This window comes from Haliaeetus leucocephalus, unplaced genomic scaffold, assembly GCF_000737465.1.
Source record: "Haliaeetus leucocephalus isolate CR32 unplaced genomic scaffold, Haliaeetus_leucocephalus-4.0 Scaffold984, whole genome shotgun sequence".
Lineage (NCBI taxonomy): Eukaryota > Metazoa > Chordata > Aves > Accipitriformes > Accipitridae > Haliaeetus > Haliaeetus leucocephalus.
In genome coordinates this window covers 86,671-102,520 of record NW_010973420.1, presented here as the reverse complement: position 1 = coordinate 102,520, position 15,850 = coordinate 86,671, and the positions used below count along the sequence as shown (strand labels likewise).

At 41.3% G+C, this 15,850-nt stretch overlaps 1 protein-coding gene across 3 annotated transcripts in view; it reads right to left on the bottom strand.

Annotated features, from left to right (window-relative positions):
* Nucleotides 1-15,850, bottom strand: part of BICD2 (bicaudal D homolog 2 (Drosophila)) — a 98,535-nt gene that overhangs the window by 44,870 nt on the left and 37,815 nt on the right. For all 3 annotated transcript variants that reach the window (XM_010584380.1, XM_010584381.1, XM_010584379.1), the window contains exon 2: nucleotides 2,691-2,903. In XM_010584380.1, the coding sequence (XP_010582682.1) occupies nucleotides 2,691-2,903 (213 nt within the window). The remainder of the gene's footprint in view (nucleotides 1-2,690; nucleotides 2,904-15,850) is intronic.

Genomic DNA, 15,850 nt, shown 5'->3' with positions numbered 1-15,850 from the left:
ATGTCTCTGTGGTATAAAACAGTAGATCATACTCCACCTTCATCCCCAACGCTTTCAGACTACAGCAGCATTCTTCAGCACTGAGTATCAACATAAAACTTGGGCTAGTATCAACATAAAACTTTCACCATGAGACAGGCCAAATTTAATCATGGCAACAGAGACTGGTGAAAACCACACTGCTCATCTTGCTCACTAGCTTACAATGGCTACAACACATTTTCCTTGATTTGCCTCACACAACATTTTCAAATTAAATTTGCTATTAGATCTACAAGTCATCACAGGAGGCCCGTGCTTATCCTCCTGTTTCCACCTACCTGGACAGCAATGGTGAAATAACAACTATTTGATGTTCTGCCACTTTCTGATGCGTTATACGAGAGAAAAGCCAAGTCCCTCAAGATGGTCATGTTGGACTTGGCTTTTTTGTGGGCCAGGAGAAGGCTGATACCTCTGTTCACACACCTTGCCTCACTGTTTCCTACCAGTAATTATAAGGCAATTCAAATCAAAACGCAATACACAAATAGGCATCTTCAGAGGAAAAGAATCCCAAGCTACACATGGTCAATTGGCTCAAATGTTTTCATTTTAACACTAAAGCTTTCATGCCATTTCTTTTTTTCCTCCTCACCTCTTCACCCCACCACAATTTACCAGCAGAAGAAACAGCTAGGCTAAAAAATGCCAAGGAAAGAATGCATGCACTGAGATGACACAAAGCGACAGGCAGAGAAACCCCTAGCTCCAAGATTCCAGTTATTTATCACATTAGGGTTTGATTTTTATTTTTAACTGAGTTCAGTTTCCATTCAAAGTTCAAAATCAGACACATCCAGTTAATTATTGTCAGCCTTTATTTCTAGTCAAGTAACTAAATGCATCTTCCCCTGTTCAGCAGAAGACAGCTTAAAAAAAAAAATCTTAAAAAAGAAGAAAATCTTCACAAGAAACGACATCACTCACTTCCCCTCTTCCTGCACTCTTCAGTTCTCACTGGGGTCCATCTCACACAAGGGTGCTGTGCAAAAGGGCGCATGGATGAGGTGGAAGGACAAAACACAAGAAAAAACTCACCCTAAAACCCTGCAAACTGACAGCTCATCTAAGGGTTGTATAAACCAAATGCAGCTCCAAGCAAAGGTGGCTGAAACATGGCAGTATCTAGAAGGAAAAACTGCCTTCCGCTGCTGTGACACAGGGAGCTGGATTGAAATCTGCCAATCAGCATGCTTTTGAGCCGCATTTGGAATCCGTTAGGAACACAATGCTGCCTCTAGGGTGCGGAGATTTTCTTTTAAGTTGTTCTTAAAGGTTAGGAAATAAAGAGTTGTGTGTGTGCTTGCAGGGACTGGTTCCTTGCCTAAGCAGAGCACGTGGCCTGATTCCAGCTCTGTTATGCCACAGAGGAAATTAAAGGAGAGCTTGACTGGCCTTTTTGATCACCTGTGACAGTTTGCCCCACAAATCTCCTTCTCTGTTACACCCCTAAGAGAGACACTGTTGAACCCCCACATCTCCACAGAAGCAACCCACATTTCCTCACTAATTTTACCACCAAATATTATCCACATATTTGTTACTATGTCCTAAAGAAATTAAATGAGACGCTTCTGATTTTCAGCTGTGGTCGTGTAGAATATGTTGAGTTTAAGACGTGGGCTCTTAGATAACCTTCTCTCCTGGCAGGAGAGGCCAGTCAAATACCTCAGGGTTAGATGAGACTAGTACCCAGCATTTCAAAGGAAGGTGCAGGAAAGCTCACGAGTAATAATTGCTGACTGTTTACCACATCCATCTGTGGTTTACAGTCTTTGTAACTTTTACCCAGTCTAACTTTAAGCAATGGTTTGAGCTCTCAAAACAATCTTTTCTGCATCAGTGCCACAGAGACTCCTGCTGAGCTACAGATTTCGTAAGTAATTAAACTTTTAAAGTCAATTTCTCAGTGATTACTTCCCCTCAGAAAAAGGCAGTTTCAATACTAAAACAATAAAAGGTCAAAGTACTTTGAGGTAGTAAGTTAAGCAACCTATGAAAAAGTAAAAGCCACTACTTTCATGAGAGAAAACACAAGACTATAAACTTTACTGTTACTCCTTTTATGCAATTCAGTGTTTTGTTATGCTCCCACATCCTTAAAAATTAGGGTGGAAAAAGCGATAAAAGGGGGAGTTCTGCCCCAAATATTTTGCAGCAAGAAAATCTGTATTGGGTGTGAGGCAGAAAAAGTACATCCAAAGCATCTCTGTGCTTGGACTAAACAGATTCCTCTGTTTTTTAAGGCAGCAGTTCTCGGACTGAGGGAATTGATGTGCAGTACCCACAGCACCAGCATGACCCAGGCACGTAGTCACGTGTCTGTCCAATCACCTGGGACACAATACAGTGGTTACTGCAGAACTAGTAGGTATTTGGACAGAGTGAATTTTACTGGGTCAGAACCATTGTGGCCACAACAGGCTGGTTCAGTGGATGGAACCAGAAAGTTGTATTTACTGTACTGTTGAATTACAGCTTCAGCTGGATGTAACACTGCTGAAGTCCCAGAGAGACAGCCCAACTTAGCAGCTGCCACTATTAAGCAGATACCAATCAGCTCAAGAATATTCCTTATTTTGGTTACACAGAACAAGAAAACATAGCCACAATACAAGCTGTGGTGCGCACTGCGCACCTTCACTCACCTCTTTCAGTTCCTGTGCAACAGAATTAAGGCGTTCATTTTCAGACTGAGTGTTGGCAAGGACATTTCTGAGCTGCTTCAGTTCTGTCTGCAACTCCATAACCTTCTTCATGTAGTACTCTTCCTTGGTAGCCGATTCCTGAATCAAGGTCTCCTCTCTGCTCTCTCCATCTGCTGCTACTTTCTTGTGGTTGGTATGGGCCTGCCCAAAAGCCTAAGACAAACAGAAAACAAATCTTTTATTAGTAAACCCAGAATTTTGCATAAGTAACTTCCATTTTAAACAGTTGAAAATATTTACCCTCATATTTCTTTGATGGAAAACAATGTAAACTTTTCTTACACCCTCCTCTTCTGGGATCAGACCTTTAAATGCTATCAAGTGGCCAACACAGGGCTCTTGAAAGTAACACACAGCACCCAAACAGTGTTTTGCGATGCACAGGATACTTATGTAGAACCTCATACAAACCCTTGTGGGAGGGAACAACAATGTATTGACTTGAGTTTGCTGTTAAAAAAAGACTTTGCTTTTCAACAAGATGACTGCAAGATGACCAGACACTTCTGCATGGGCATATTCTCTATAGTTGGGTCAGACTCACTTCTGCAAAAACTGAATCACTGAAAACAGTATTAGCAGCCTGTTCCATTTCTTAGGCCGGGAACACACTTACTCTTCCTGATGCAGCTATACCAAAGAAATGTATCACCACCCTCAGCTGGTCATTGCTGGAGATGACTGCCCCCTCAAACCTGCTAACCCACTGCAGCCATAAGCAAGCAAGGTTAGCAGGGCTACTCTGTAACCAGGTTAAGCCAACGTGGGTCATTCTGGCTGAAGTAGGTCAGCAGACACTCACCCAACCAGCTCTGCTGCCTGCTCTCAGAGACGTCATCTCCAGCAGCGTGCCAGCAAAGAGACTTAGAGGCAGGTCACAGAGATCTAACCTCTTCAGCATAGCATGCCTCTGTTTAGACCTGACACTCATTTTTTACTTCCCCCCACTTCTTTTGGGGGGTTTTCATTTTGCTTGAAACTCTACCAGGTGATGCTCCTAGCAGCAGTGTTCTCCAACACACGAGCAAGCAGCCCATACAGACACCCCAGCTGCTGCATTTAAGAAACCCATCAGTGGCTTTCACTAATAGATGTTATAAAGCAGAGTTTAACATTCTAAGTAGGTGTATATTTGTAACACACTGCCTGGCAGATGGACCAAAGTCAATGAGATTAATGAATGCTATCTTTTAACGGCTGCATGTGCATGCACCACAATCCAACCCAAGATCTATTTAGAGCTTTCAGGTGCCATAGCATCTTTTGGGATGCCAGTATCCACACAGCAGGTTTTCATAGCCAACATTAATATCAGGCATTAAGCCAGGTCAAGGACAGATCAGCATCTCATAAAACTCCTTGTCTAGTCACGCATTACATTTTCAATTAATCATCTTTTGCTAGCTCTTGAGAAATACACTGTCAGTGCAGAAAAAAAAATCTGCCTTGAAGAGAAGCAGATTTCAGTATTTTGTTACTTCTGTACATTAGACCAGTCACATTAATAGTACAGTAATTACTGAATATACCAGCGCTGAAGCAGATGACTGAATGTGCTAACTCTGCCTACAGTTAAAGACACCCACATATTGCTCTCATCAGACTAAATGTTATTTCAGATAAGCAAGTTAGAGATACAGGAGACAAAATATCCATTGATGAAATTCTAGCCAGATTCACTGAGATGACCCAAGGGAAATTAAAAAGCGTCAGATTTCAGACAGAAAGTAAAGCACCATCTGTGCAAGTCCTTGTCAAATGAGTTTCAACAAAGCAGCTTAAAAGCCTAATACCCAAGATCTCCATAATGTTAAAGGAATAACATAAAACATGCAAGCTTCTCAAATACACTATCTTTTTTTCCCATAAAGAATTATCATCCACCTTTTATAGACCTACATGTATTACAAATCTCTGACAGAGAAAGGGACTCTGGGCATCCATTTGCCCAGTGAAGTAGCACCATTTTCTTGGTAGCAGGATGCCAATGCAGAGCACATTGAAGCTCAGGATACTCAAAGCCACATCTGATCAGCCAGAGAGCAGAGTCCAAGCATGATTCAATCGAGGAACTCAGCAATACCGCTAAGGGAGAAATTTTTGAGAATAATGACTAATTTGCTTAAAACCTTTAATGCAGATGCTAGGCCTTGAGTTTCTTTAAGAACTGAGAAGAAAATGTCATCATTTTCCAAAAGCCACTATTGACAGGGAGTATTTGAACACAGAAACTGGCATAGCAGATGAGACTGGGCTTTTTTTAATCCAATATCCTTTCTTCTACAGAGGCTAATGCCAGACGCTTCAGAGAAAGGTGCAAGAAACCCCATTATCTCCTAGAGTTGGGGATTGCCTTAAGCCTTGAAGCAGAATGCTTAATGTAAATTTGGAAAAGCTATTATCATGTAAAATATCCCCTTATTTTTCATGGTTGTATGCATTTTTGGCCTCAAAATCCTACAGCAATAAATTCTGTATTTTAAATCATACTCTTACATGACAGTTTTTTGTCAGTTTACAAGTTTCCCACATTTTCATAAAAGAGAACATATTTTTCTGCAGAGACTTGAAGGTGTGTTGTTATTCCATGATCCCCTGTCAATCATTCATTGTTTTTAAAGACTTCTATCACACCCCTCTATTCCCTGGTGAAGGTGAGGTGAAGTTCAGTAAGTTATCACCACTTTTATGTTTGAGAGGTTTTTTCATGCCCTAAGACAGTCAGACTCCTTTTTTAGAAACTGCCTTTTATTATGGCTTGTCCCAAATGGCAAGACTAACCCACCAAACAGGAACCACAGATGTCAGCTAACATATACCAACTGTGGAAACAAGCTCATGGATCAGCCCTACCAAAGGATGCTGCTATTCTTTGTAAGCTGCAGTTATTTCTGCACAGCAAGGCTGTTATTTGCTCTCAACCAGCATGCTTGTAAACTTTCAGGAGAAACCCTACCATTAGCTTGATGGTATTACTGTCTGGGGTCAGGAAGCTGGGTACAGAACCATGAGTAAATGAACTCTGACCGCTACACAGAACACAAGGAACCTTCTTAACAGACATGCTCATCAGGACAGGCAGCCTGGAACAATTCCATCTGGGTGGATTTATAAGGGAACACTTAAAAAGCACCTCCAGTCTAACCAAGCTTCATTATCTCTCTTGTACAAACTTAGAAACGACCTCATACATTCATGTTACAAGACACTTCCATAATTGCAATGGCCTGCACAGAACAGGAAATTTAACTTTAACAAAATTGTGCAAAATTACAGGGCAATGCAATTATCTTCCATGGCTACAGCCCAGGCCTGTTTTAAATGAAGCTATTAAAAGGAAAACTGACGTTTTACTGATATGCATGAAACCCATAAACCTTCACATACCCAGAAATCCAGCATCTACCCATCCACTTTTGTTTTAACGTTATATAAAACACAGAAATAGAAGTCAAAATTACTCTGCTCTTCCTCCTCTTTTAAAACCTCTATTTATTATCTAAGGTACCAAAATAGGGAAGTAAACTGTTCACAGTTATATCAGAATGATACTCTTTGGATTATAATCTCTTCATGAAATAAATGAGTTTCTGACAACCCATTTGCACAGACCTTGCTGGACACAAGGGCTGCAAAGCATCACGTTCTGCTGAACAGCTGCCTCAAGGAATTACAAGACACTAATATTAGGCAACTATCAAAGAAGTTCCCTTCTTCCAGATTTCCAAAGGTCATGACAAAAGCAAAATCAAAGAGTTTATGAACCAAAATGCTATCTTGCCATTTGCCTAGCTAGATGCACTCTTTGGTACATCGGAAAACACTTAAAACTGCTGGACAAAGGTACGATTAGCTTCCATCTATCTCTTCAGAAAGCTGCATGAGAGACAGATCAAAAGCCCTCCTTTGATTTTAACACTGTCTGAAAATAAACAAAACCAACCTCCACCCCAAACACACACAGTCTCAAATTCTGTATAGCCATTTATTTCTGGACCAAATGAACATGAAACACTTCCCAGCCAGGATGCTCACAGTTATGTGGTGCGAGGGTAGCACACACCGCAAGGCAGCAAGGAGCACATGCTGACCCCTGAGAAATGCACCAAATTATTGGGATGCTAACTATTGGTTATTGCTAATAACCTGCTGCCGAAGCTGCTGACCAGCTGAAACCCTGAAAAGTTTTTTCTTGTCAAGCTGCCATCCCTACCAGCCATACCAGTACATGTGGTCCTTCAGCCCTCCTCCCCCAAATATGCTAAGGAATGCAGCCCAAAGGCTAATTATGGCACCCCTGAAGCCAATGGAAAGTTTACCAAAATAAGTATCATCAACCAAAATGCTATTAAATCAACTTTCATGTTTGCAGCATTACTTACATCAGCAGACTCAAAGCAATTAGAAAATACATGCTGTCATATTCTTAAATAGCGCAGAAACTCTAATTGCTAAAAATCAAGGAGGTTTCTACAAATTTAATCTTCAACTGATTAGGTCTCAAATCTCAAGAATTCAAAACTCTCCACAGTAATTACGAATGGGAAAAGGAATTTGGACAGCAAACAGATGAGGCAGACTCATCCAATAACTGAGATGTTATATAAAATGGTCAAAACCAGCTCACTTCAAATGAAGCCCTGGATCAAACAGCATTTAAACTGGGTTTAAAGTATCAATTTCCAAAAGACAGACTCAGTAAAAGGTGAAGTTTCCTAAAGGTCCCTAAAGGTCTCCTGAGATCTGACACTAGTCCACATGCTGCACAGGGACTATTACAGGCTTTGGAGGCTGCCCCGTGCTGCCTCCCCGAGCACTCACTGCACTTCAGTCTGTACCTGTCTTCTTTCCTAGTTTGATGATTACACAGATTTGTCTGTGTATTTTGCAGGAGGAATCTGATCTCAATCATCTTATAGATGAGCAGACAGTTTTTGCATGAAACCCATCACACTGAAAGAGACTTTCATATAAAACTCCAAGCTTTCAGAAGAAAGTATTCCTGATTCCTTGAAGATGAGCATATTTGTTAAGGTATCAAGTACTTCTTAACAAGTGTTAAGATTTTAAACCTAACCTTTTTCAGAAAGTTTCGTCATGTGCAGATGTTCACTGATCACATGAAGTGGGAAGAATGTCAAACACACTTCTTGGAGAGTTTCAAATGCTGTGCTTCTCTCAGAATAGCTGCTGTGATATGGGAGATGCAAAAATTGATCTCAGTCATGCTCAGAAGCAAGACTCTAGGCCTTGTGGAAATTCAGAACAGTGTTGCTTTGTTTGCCTCTTTCTTTGATCTGTCACTCCGGACCTCTACTTAGCCAGAAGCAGGTCCTAGAAATAATGAAACTCACCCAATGTATGCTGGTTATGCTTCTGCATCTTCTGGGACTTCCTGAACTAGACTGCTGAAAACAAGAGGTTCATGGACTACCTGGAGCCTGGTCAGTTTAGCATAGCACAAAAGACTAGGATGCCACTATTAAAAAAAAAAAACCAAAAAAACCAAAAAAACCCGATGCTGGGAAGAGTTCTTTCTGAGCTAAAGCAAAACCAGTACAATCTCAAATCCTCTACCAACTTCTGCAAAGAGCTGGTGTCCCTAAAGGTCTGCTGAGATCTGACACTAGTCCACATGCTGCACAGGGACTATTACAGGCTTTGGAGGCTGCCCCGTGCTGCCTCCCCGAGCACTCACTGCACTTCAGTCTGTACCCGTCTTCTTTCCTAGCGCGCAAGTCAAGGCACAACACTGAACCAGAGCAAGAATGGAAAGGCAAAGAGAAAGCCTCAGAGCTACTTAAAGCAGATGCACCGACAAGGAGAGGGTCATATTCTCCGCCCCCCCCCGATATTACAGAGGAACAAACAGAAGAAATATGATCTCCCTCTTAGTCAAAATGATGGGAATGTTCCTGTGCCATGAAAGAACACACCCAAGAAAACAGAAAACAACAAAAATATTTCAGTGAAGGAGTTTCGTAACATAAATTGCTACAAATTCATTTGTCATCTAAAATTGAACATGTTCTCCATTTAAAGAACCAGGGGGGCAGTGAAAGACAACTGCTTATACATGATTTGAAGGATTAAGAAAAGAGGGAGAAAAACCTTGAAGGGGCTCAGGGCTCCACAATACAAATCAACTCCTGGACAAATGCAAAATTTGATTCCTTCAGGTTAAAAAAAAAAAGGCACTTCAGCTTATAACAAACATGAAAAACTTCAATATATATTTATATCTCTTTTGCACAAAAATGGGGTGTTTTTGCTGGTGTAATTCTTCAGCCTGAACACAAGCCAAAATTATTTTTTTAAAGAAAAATCTACCTTTTTTCCCCTTTGGTCAGCTTATCTCACATTCTTTGGTTGCTACAATGGAAGCAGTTGAGAATTAAGAAAAGAAAAACCCAACATAGAATATTCTAAAACATGCATCAGAATCAAGGTCAGATTTTCAAAGAGATGCGGGTACTCGATTAACCAGTTTATACATAGCCTAGAGCCAAGTACTGGGCATTGGTTATCATTCAGAGACAACCCCACTGAGCTTGCTAATGCACCTTCATACACAGGACAATAAAGGATCATTTCATCCTTTTTGAAACAAGCTGTCTGCTGTTTCATCACAATGCTGAAGTTAAGTACACAGCTTATTCTTTGAAAAAAATAAAACTCACATACTGATTGCTCACCCCAGTCGGTCATGAGTTACTAAATAGCCATCTCAGTAGCAGCAGGGGAAAAAAGCATTAAAACTATTAATGATTTTAATGTCTACTCTGTAATCGCTTAAAATTTGCATTTACATATACTCATGAAGTGAAAGCATTGCAAATTTGCATACAACCTTTTTAGTCTACAAAAGCGCTAACAAGGGTGCGTAAGAAACCCCACATATAACAGTAAATTCTTTCAACAGTTTTAAATGAATGCTAGCCAAGGATATTTTCACCCTCTAAGTGGCTTTAACACAGTGCTCAGGTTGCATCACCTGACTGAAAAAGAGCTTCTAGGAGAGAGCTGGCACGCCCCATGCATTGCCCCATCATCTCTTGGGCAGGTTAAGGCTGAAGCTTGCAAGACAAAGCTCTCTATTTTAATACACCCTCCTGTACAATATTCAGGGACATTATTACACCTCTCTTCCTCAGCACGTCAAGAATGTCAAACCTTTCCTCAATAAACACAAGTTTTGAGTGTTTCTAAAATTTTTCCTCTCCATCTGCAGGTAGGGAGGAGGACCGATGCCTTGGTAAACAGGGACAGTAGCACATCCTTCAGCGAATGACACTTACGCTGCCAAATTTTCATACTGTGCACCAGTTCTGTTTCCTTTAAATGAAAACAGTTCAAGGGCAAAGAAAAAGGGGGATAAGGTAAAATTCAAGTAAATCATCAAATTTTTCCCTGCACACAGCTCCTGCTTGCTTGCAGTCCTTGGAACACAGATTTCTGAGCTGGTGAAAACAGACATTGAGCAGAGTCTAAACAATGGGGTTTGGTTTTTTGGTCTGGGGCGGGGCGGGGGTGTGTGTGTGTGTGTTCTGTTACAGTATTTACAAAATCTTTAGGTGCTCCACAATCACATACATGCGGTACTACTATATAGAGTGCATGTTCACTGTTGAGAAGCAAGTTATCTCAGATAGGAAAAAAACCCAACCCAATATCTAACCCAAAGCCTTCACATACTGATTAGGATCATGGACTTAGAAGGAGCCACACAAATGAAATCACCTGAAACTGCTGGGGACATCACAAACAACACTGTACCTTTAGGATTCATACCATTTTTCAAAATGTTGGGTAACTGGATGCCTTTGCTAATAATAAAAGTTCATAATTCCCTTCTTATATAATGCATGATCATAATGATGCCAGGCCCTGGCATCCCCCCACTGATGGGTAGGGTGCTACCTCCAGCAGTCCTGGTTTTTCAAAAAACCTTCATGGACATGCATTACAAACGGCATCCAGATTACAAACCACCGAGCACCTACAAGCTCCAGTTTGCTTTAGACATGACAAAACTCTAGTATTGCAGTTTTCGAGATTATATACTTTATAGAGGGGAAAATTAAGTCTTGGCCTTTTGAGAGCATAAAGCCAGAGATGCCCAACCTTCCTTTGTTCCCCAAACTGCTCCGTTTGAGCTGCCTTCTTTGTACTGTAGGTTATTTTGCTGTCTTGGGGGGTCAGATTGCTTTATTCGCATAAATATGGAGCTAGGAAAGCAGATATAGTTATATGCTCTCTGCTTATCACAGACTCCCAGCCAGCATTAATGTTTGGTATACAAGCTCTGAATAAGATCAACAGCATATAAAAATCATAAGTCTCTTGCAGACACTTCTTGCTATTGATACTGAATTTTGAGGATGCTTCTCTGCTTATTCCACAAGGCTGGTATGATAACAAAAAAGCAAAGCAACTTTAAAAAAAAAAAAAAGGGTCAAAGCTCAATTCTTCAATCCTGCCAGTTACCTGTAACTGAAAACGAATCAGGGAAATAGAACTATCACTGCAATGGAAAAGAAAAAGAAAGGCTAGCTTCAAGTGAATGTTTAACCACAAATCCTTCAAGTGAAGGAGACTCAAGATGTTAGTAATGTATTTGCAGTAAAGCAATTAACATTTTATATCCAGCTTGGAATTAAAGTTATGTGCATTTCTGGAGTGACTACAAAATATAAAGAATAAACCATAGTATATTGCTACAGGACATAGAAACAGATCACTGGGATGAAAATACCAGCAAGACATTGGCCACTTTTGCACATAAACCACAGTAACAACATGCAAGTGTAGAAGCAAAGGTCAAGACATTTTGGAAAAGTTGATAAAGTTCATGCATTGGGGCTTAAGATGGTCTCTAGTTACTAGGGATTGCTACCTTGTGCTGGTAGCGTAATTCTGCACCTTCCTAATGCCTTTTTCCAGATGCTGGTCTTCGGCAGAAACATGCTGGACTGAAGAGATGACACATCTGTTTCAATATGGCAATTTATTCGTACTCACCCCCTCCCACACTCAACAGCAACCTTGGCTTTTTTTGTCAGTGACGAGTTGCTCTTAAAATCTCATACCCAAGTGCCATGCAAAAAAACCCCAAACAAACCAACCAACCAGCTAAAAAACCCACACCAACCAAAAATAGGCACAAGAGAAGAAATGCTTTAATCAAGGCACCCATCCTGCAAACAGGCCCATGGTGACAACAGCCATGGAAGGGCATCATCTGCATGAGATGTCTCTTGGCTCAGTCCCCACCTCTCCCCAGCCTCTAGCCCCCCTGCCCCTTCCCCCTCACTTTATGATTTGGGGGGGGTTAATCTGTATAGGGCAGTTTTACCTTCAGAAGTGCAGACTGCAGCTTTTCTGGAGAGCTGTGTGTAAACCCAACTTGCAACTTGAGTTTAAATATGCCTCTCGATCTTACTCGGAAAAGCATTCCTCATCAGGACCGCTGGCCAGGTAACAGACAAGCTACAATAACCTTTGCAATCAGTTTTCAAATGGTACCATACAATGCTGGTATTCTCCTCCCCTTAAGTGAAAATCCCACGTTTTCATATTTTGCTCCTAGCAACTTCACTTCATTTTAATTATCAGTATGTCTCATCAACATTAAACTAATCAGGATATGTTAATATGCATCAGAAGATTAATTAGCATTAAAAGGCACTCAAATTTTTGTTCGTGTTTCTGCATTGTCAGTCTGAATTTAATTACAAAATTTTAGCACCAGTTCAGCTCCTAATTCTTTCTGCTTATCAGATTCAAAATAAAAGATGTTTTCTGTGGCTTCACCAAGCATTGCACATTTTTCATAACAACAAATTCATTGTGACCATAAAGATCTAAAATAGTGATAGCAAAGTGCAAAAACACTGTCCTGAAGAGACTGATGCCTCTTTACAGGGAGCAAGGAATTTAATAAAAGCAGGTATATTCCTCTTGTACATTTCATTCATATATTTTCAGAGGTGGCCATTCATGCATTCTTCAGTTAATAGACCAGTGCTTTGACTAACAGTTTCTCAGGAAAGTCCTTAAATGAGCGCACTAGGCTTGTATCAGAAGCCTAAAGCTGCAGGGACACAAGCGTTTTCATGTGCTCCCATAAACATCATAATCCTTTGAGCATGACCTAATCCTGCATTCCCACTAATTCAGTCCCTCTCAGCCAGGGCTGACAGCAGCATCAGCATGACAGTGAGGATGGATGGAGGTGAACGAACCAGGGCCAGAAGATGCTCATCCCTCCTTCCAGCACTAGCCAGCTCAGCTGCCCTGCTGAGACCAAAGTCCTTAACGCCAGCAAGGCTACCAAACTCCTTCACATTTCTTGTGAATTGTTCCAATACCTTTAACTGGAGCCTTGCTTCATTTCACAGACCTCACTGCTGTTAAACCCTCACCAGCACTGGGGAAACTGAAGCCCAAACAGAACAGGCATTTTGTGCCATTATATCACTAGAAGAAAGTGCCCTACAGGAGTTGATGCTTTTAAGAAACTGAAATTCTAGAGGAAAAAAGAAAATAAAACCTCCCAAAACCAAACACAAGGTTTTGATACCACAATACAAGGTTCAGATGACTTCTGGGTCTTGTGTTGCATGAATTACTCCCATGCAGGCTCCTATTTGTTCTCCTCATTGACATAAGAGCAGCATGGCGGAGAAGTCAGCTGTACAGTCTCCCTGCCCCAAACCACCAGCCGTAGCAGACCAGATGGGATGCTCTGGCAATGCCAGAGAAGAACAAGCCAGGAGGGACAGGCTGGCAGCAGTATGGTCAACTTCCAGTGCTCCTTTGCTTCCATTCCAGCTGAACCAGTGTGATCATCAGACTTACACAAGATTTAACAAGGTTGCAGGTTCAGCATGAAGAAATGCAAATGCCTTATAAGGTTGTCACAATGTTCTCCCTCACAGATTAGAGGGACATTCCACAGATGATTTAGAGGGATTTTTATTTTTTTTAAATGGTAAAAACACACTGGAGCCTCTATTTAGAATATATTGCTTCAGTGCACTGCTGCTGGGTGAAAAGATTTTATTATGATAAAAGTCTAATTTAGCCTGTCAGCTTAGTTAGCTAGACACTTAAACTGTATTAACCTGCACAGTCGAGGGCTAAATGCAATTGTGCCTCAATCAATAGCTAAGCAGCAACTCTTCATATTGTTACAAGAGCTAGTGGCCAGATGTTGGCCATACTGGACACAGCTGGGAAGGGGCTGTAGCCTCCTCTCCTCCCTCAATAAATACACCTTTGATATGACCCACCAAAAAAAAAAAAAAACCAAACCAAAAAAAACCTGAGGGATAAAACACAGACTACATGAAGGCAGTGGAAATGGTTCAGAGCAATGCAGGAGATACTCCACTGAAAGTCACCAGCATTTTACTTTTTTTGTTCACAGGCATGAGTGTTCCATTTCCATTACTTTTGTGATTTGGTATATAGGATCCTCTTACAGGCATGAACCAAGGGGTGTTACAGAAGGTGTTACAGAAGCTGAGAGTTTGGCTTCAGATGTGGAAATTGCTGAAGCACCTAAGAATCAGTTTGCTTCCAAAGTGAATTCATGTGAAAAGGTGTTAACAAGACAGCTCGAGTCAGGAGATTTAGAAATGCACACAAGATCCAGCATGAGGAGCATCTACAGCACTAGTTTCTCCCAACACCCTCTCCTCATCCTCCCCTATCTGCCCTTGCAGATCACAGCTCAGGCATAACAGAAAACTGCTCCTCTGGCCCCTCTCTCCTCGGCAAGGCTAGCAGTCTCACCAGCGAGTCAATCTGGAAGTTATTCTCAGCTATTTCAATTCTTGCCCTTCTGCTCCCTCATTCAGCAATAAAGCTTGGACTCATTAGCAAGCGAAGTGTTACAATCAGGACCACCTTAATAAACACAGGCAAATCAGCCAGCATGAGCTAAGCAAGTGCAGGCAGCAACACTGAAGGCACAGTCTTTTCATAAAACATTCATCCCCAGGTACGGAGGTTCAAGCTGACAGCTGCTTGGAGGAAAAAAAAAAAACCAAACCCACAATGCAAAAGTTAGAGCAAAAAAATAGTGCGAAGATAGCACTGCAAAACAAGCCAGTCATGCTTTTTCTGTTTGTTTTTGTTTGTTTGTTTGTTTGTGTTTTTTTAAATGCAAAAAGGGTAATAACTAGATACTTCAGGACTAGAAAACTGTTACTTTGAGATTTTTTTCCTAAAGAAAGAAACTAGAAATTTCTTTGGACACTTGTAGCTGTGCTCCTTTGGCACTGATTCCCCACTAGTCTCCAACATTCAAATTGCTTTCTTAATTTCAAAGTCTTCATGATATGGACACCTGCCCATGCCAAAACCATCCCTGTTTCATAAAGGCCACATACCAGGCATGAAGTAGCAATTATTTCTGTACACTCTTGACCCAAGGTGAAATTTCTTGGGCTGTCCCATCCCGCTACCCCAGTGTTGAGTTAAAATTTGAGGCATCTCCTATCCTTTTCACGGTACACATATAAAATATGCTAATGAGGGGAAAAGGTTGCTCTCTGTCGTTTAAAACATCTACTTAACATGTCATTCCACAAAATGGCCTCACTAGCATCACAGGGATAGAGCAACACTTTTGCTCAAGCAAAAGGAGAAAAATAAGCATCAGCTACTTTAAACTACCCCTAGATTCACCACAAGTCCTGATGAAACTGAGCCTTCAGACCAGTAGGGACTACGCAATCTGAAAACGTGTTAAGACCTTTCCCCCACCATTCCCTGGTGGGGGACACAAAAGGCAGGCTGGTAAGGCAAATCATGCAGGACCACCACCGGGAGCAGCCATCAGCCTTGATGGCGAAGGCAATCCCACAGACTGCAGGTGACCTGCCCTGCATCACAAACAGATTGGCCTGCAAATGGGTCAGGCTATCATGCATAATTCATAGGAGCTTCCCCATGATTTGTTACCATTAAGCCAGGCACTGCTAGCCAGTAGCTCTGTGCTGTTACTAAGAATAAGATCAAAAAATTGGTCACTGATTCGTCACACTGTACTGTTTCACCTGCGACACATATACCCATAGACAGACTGCAAG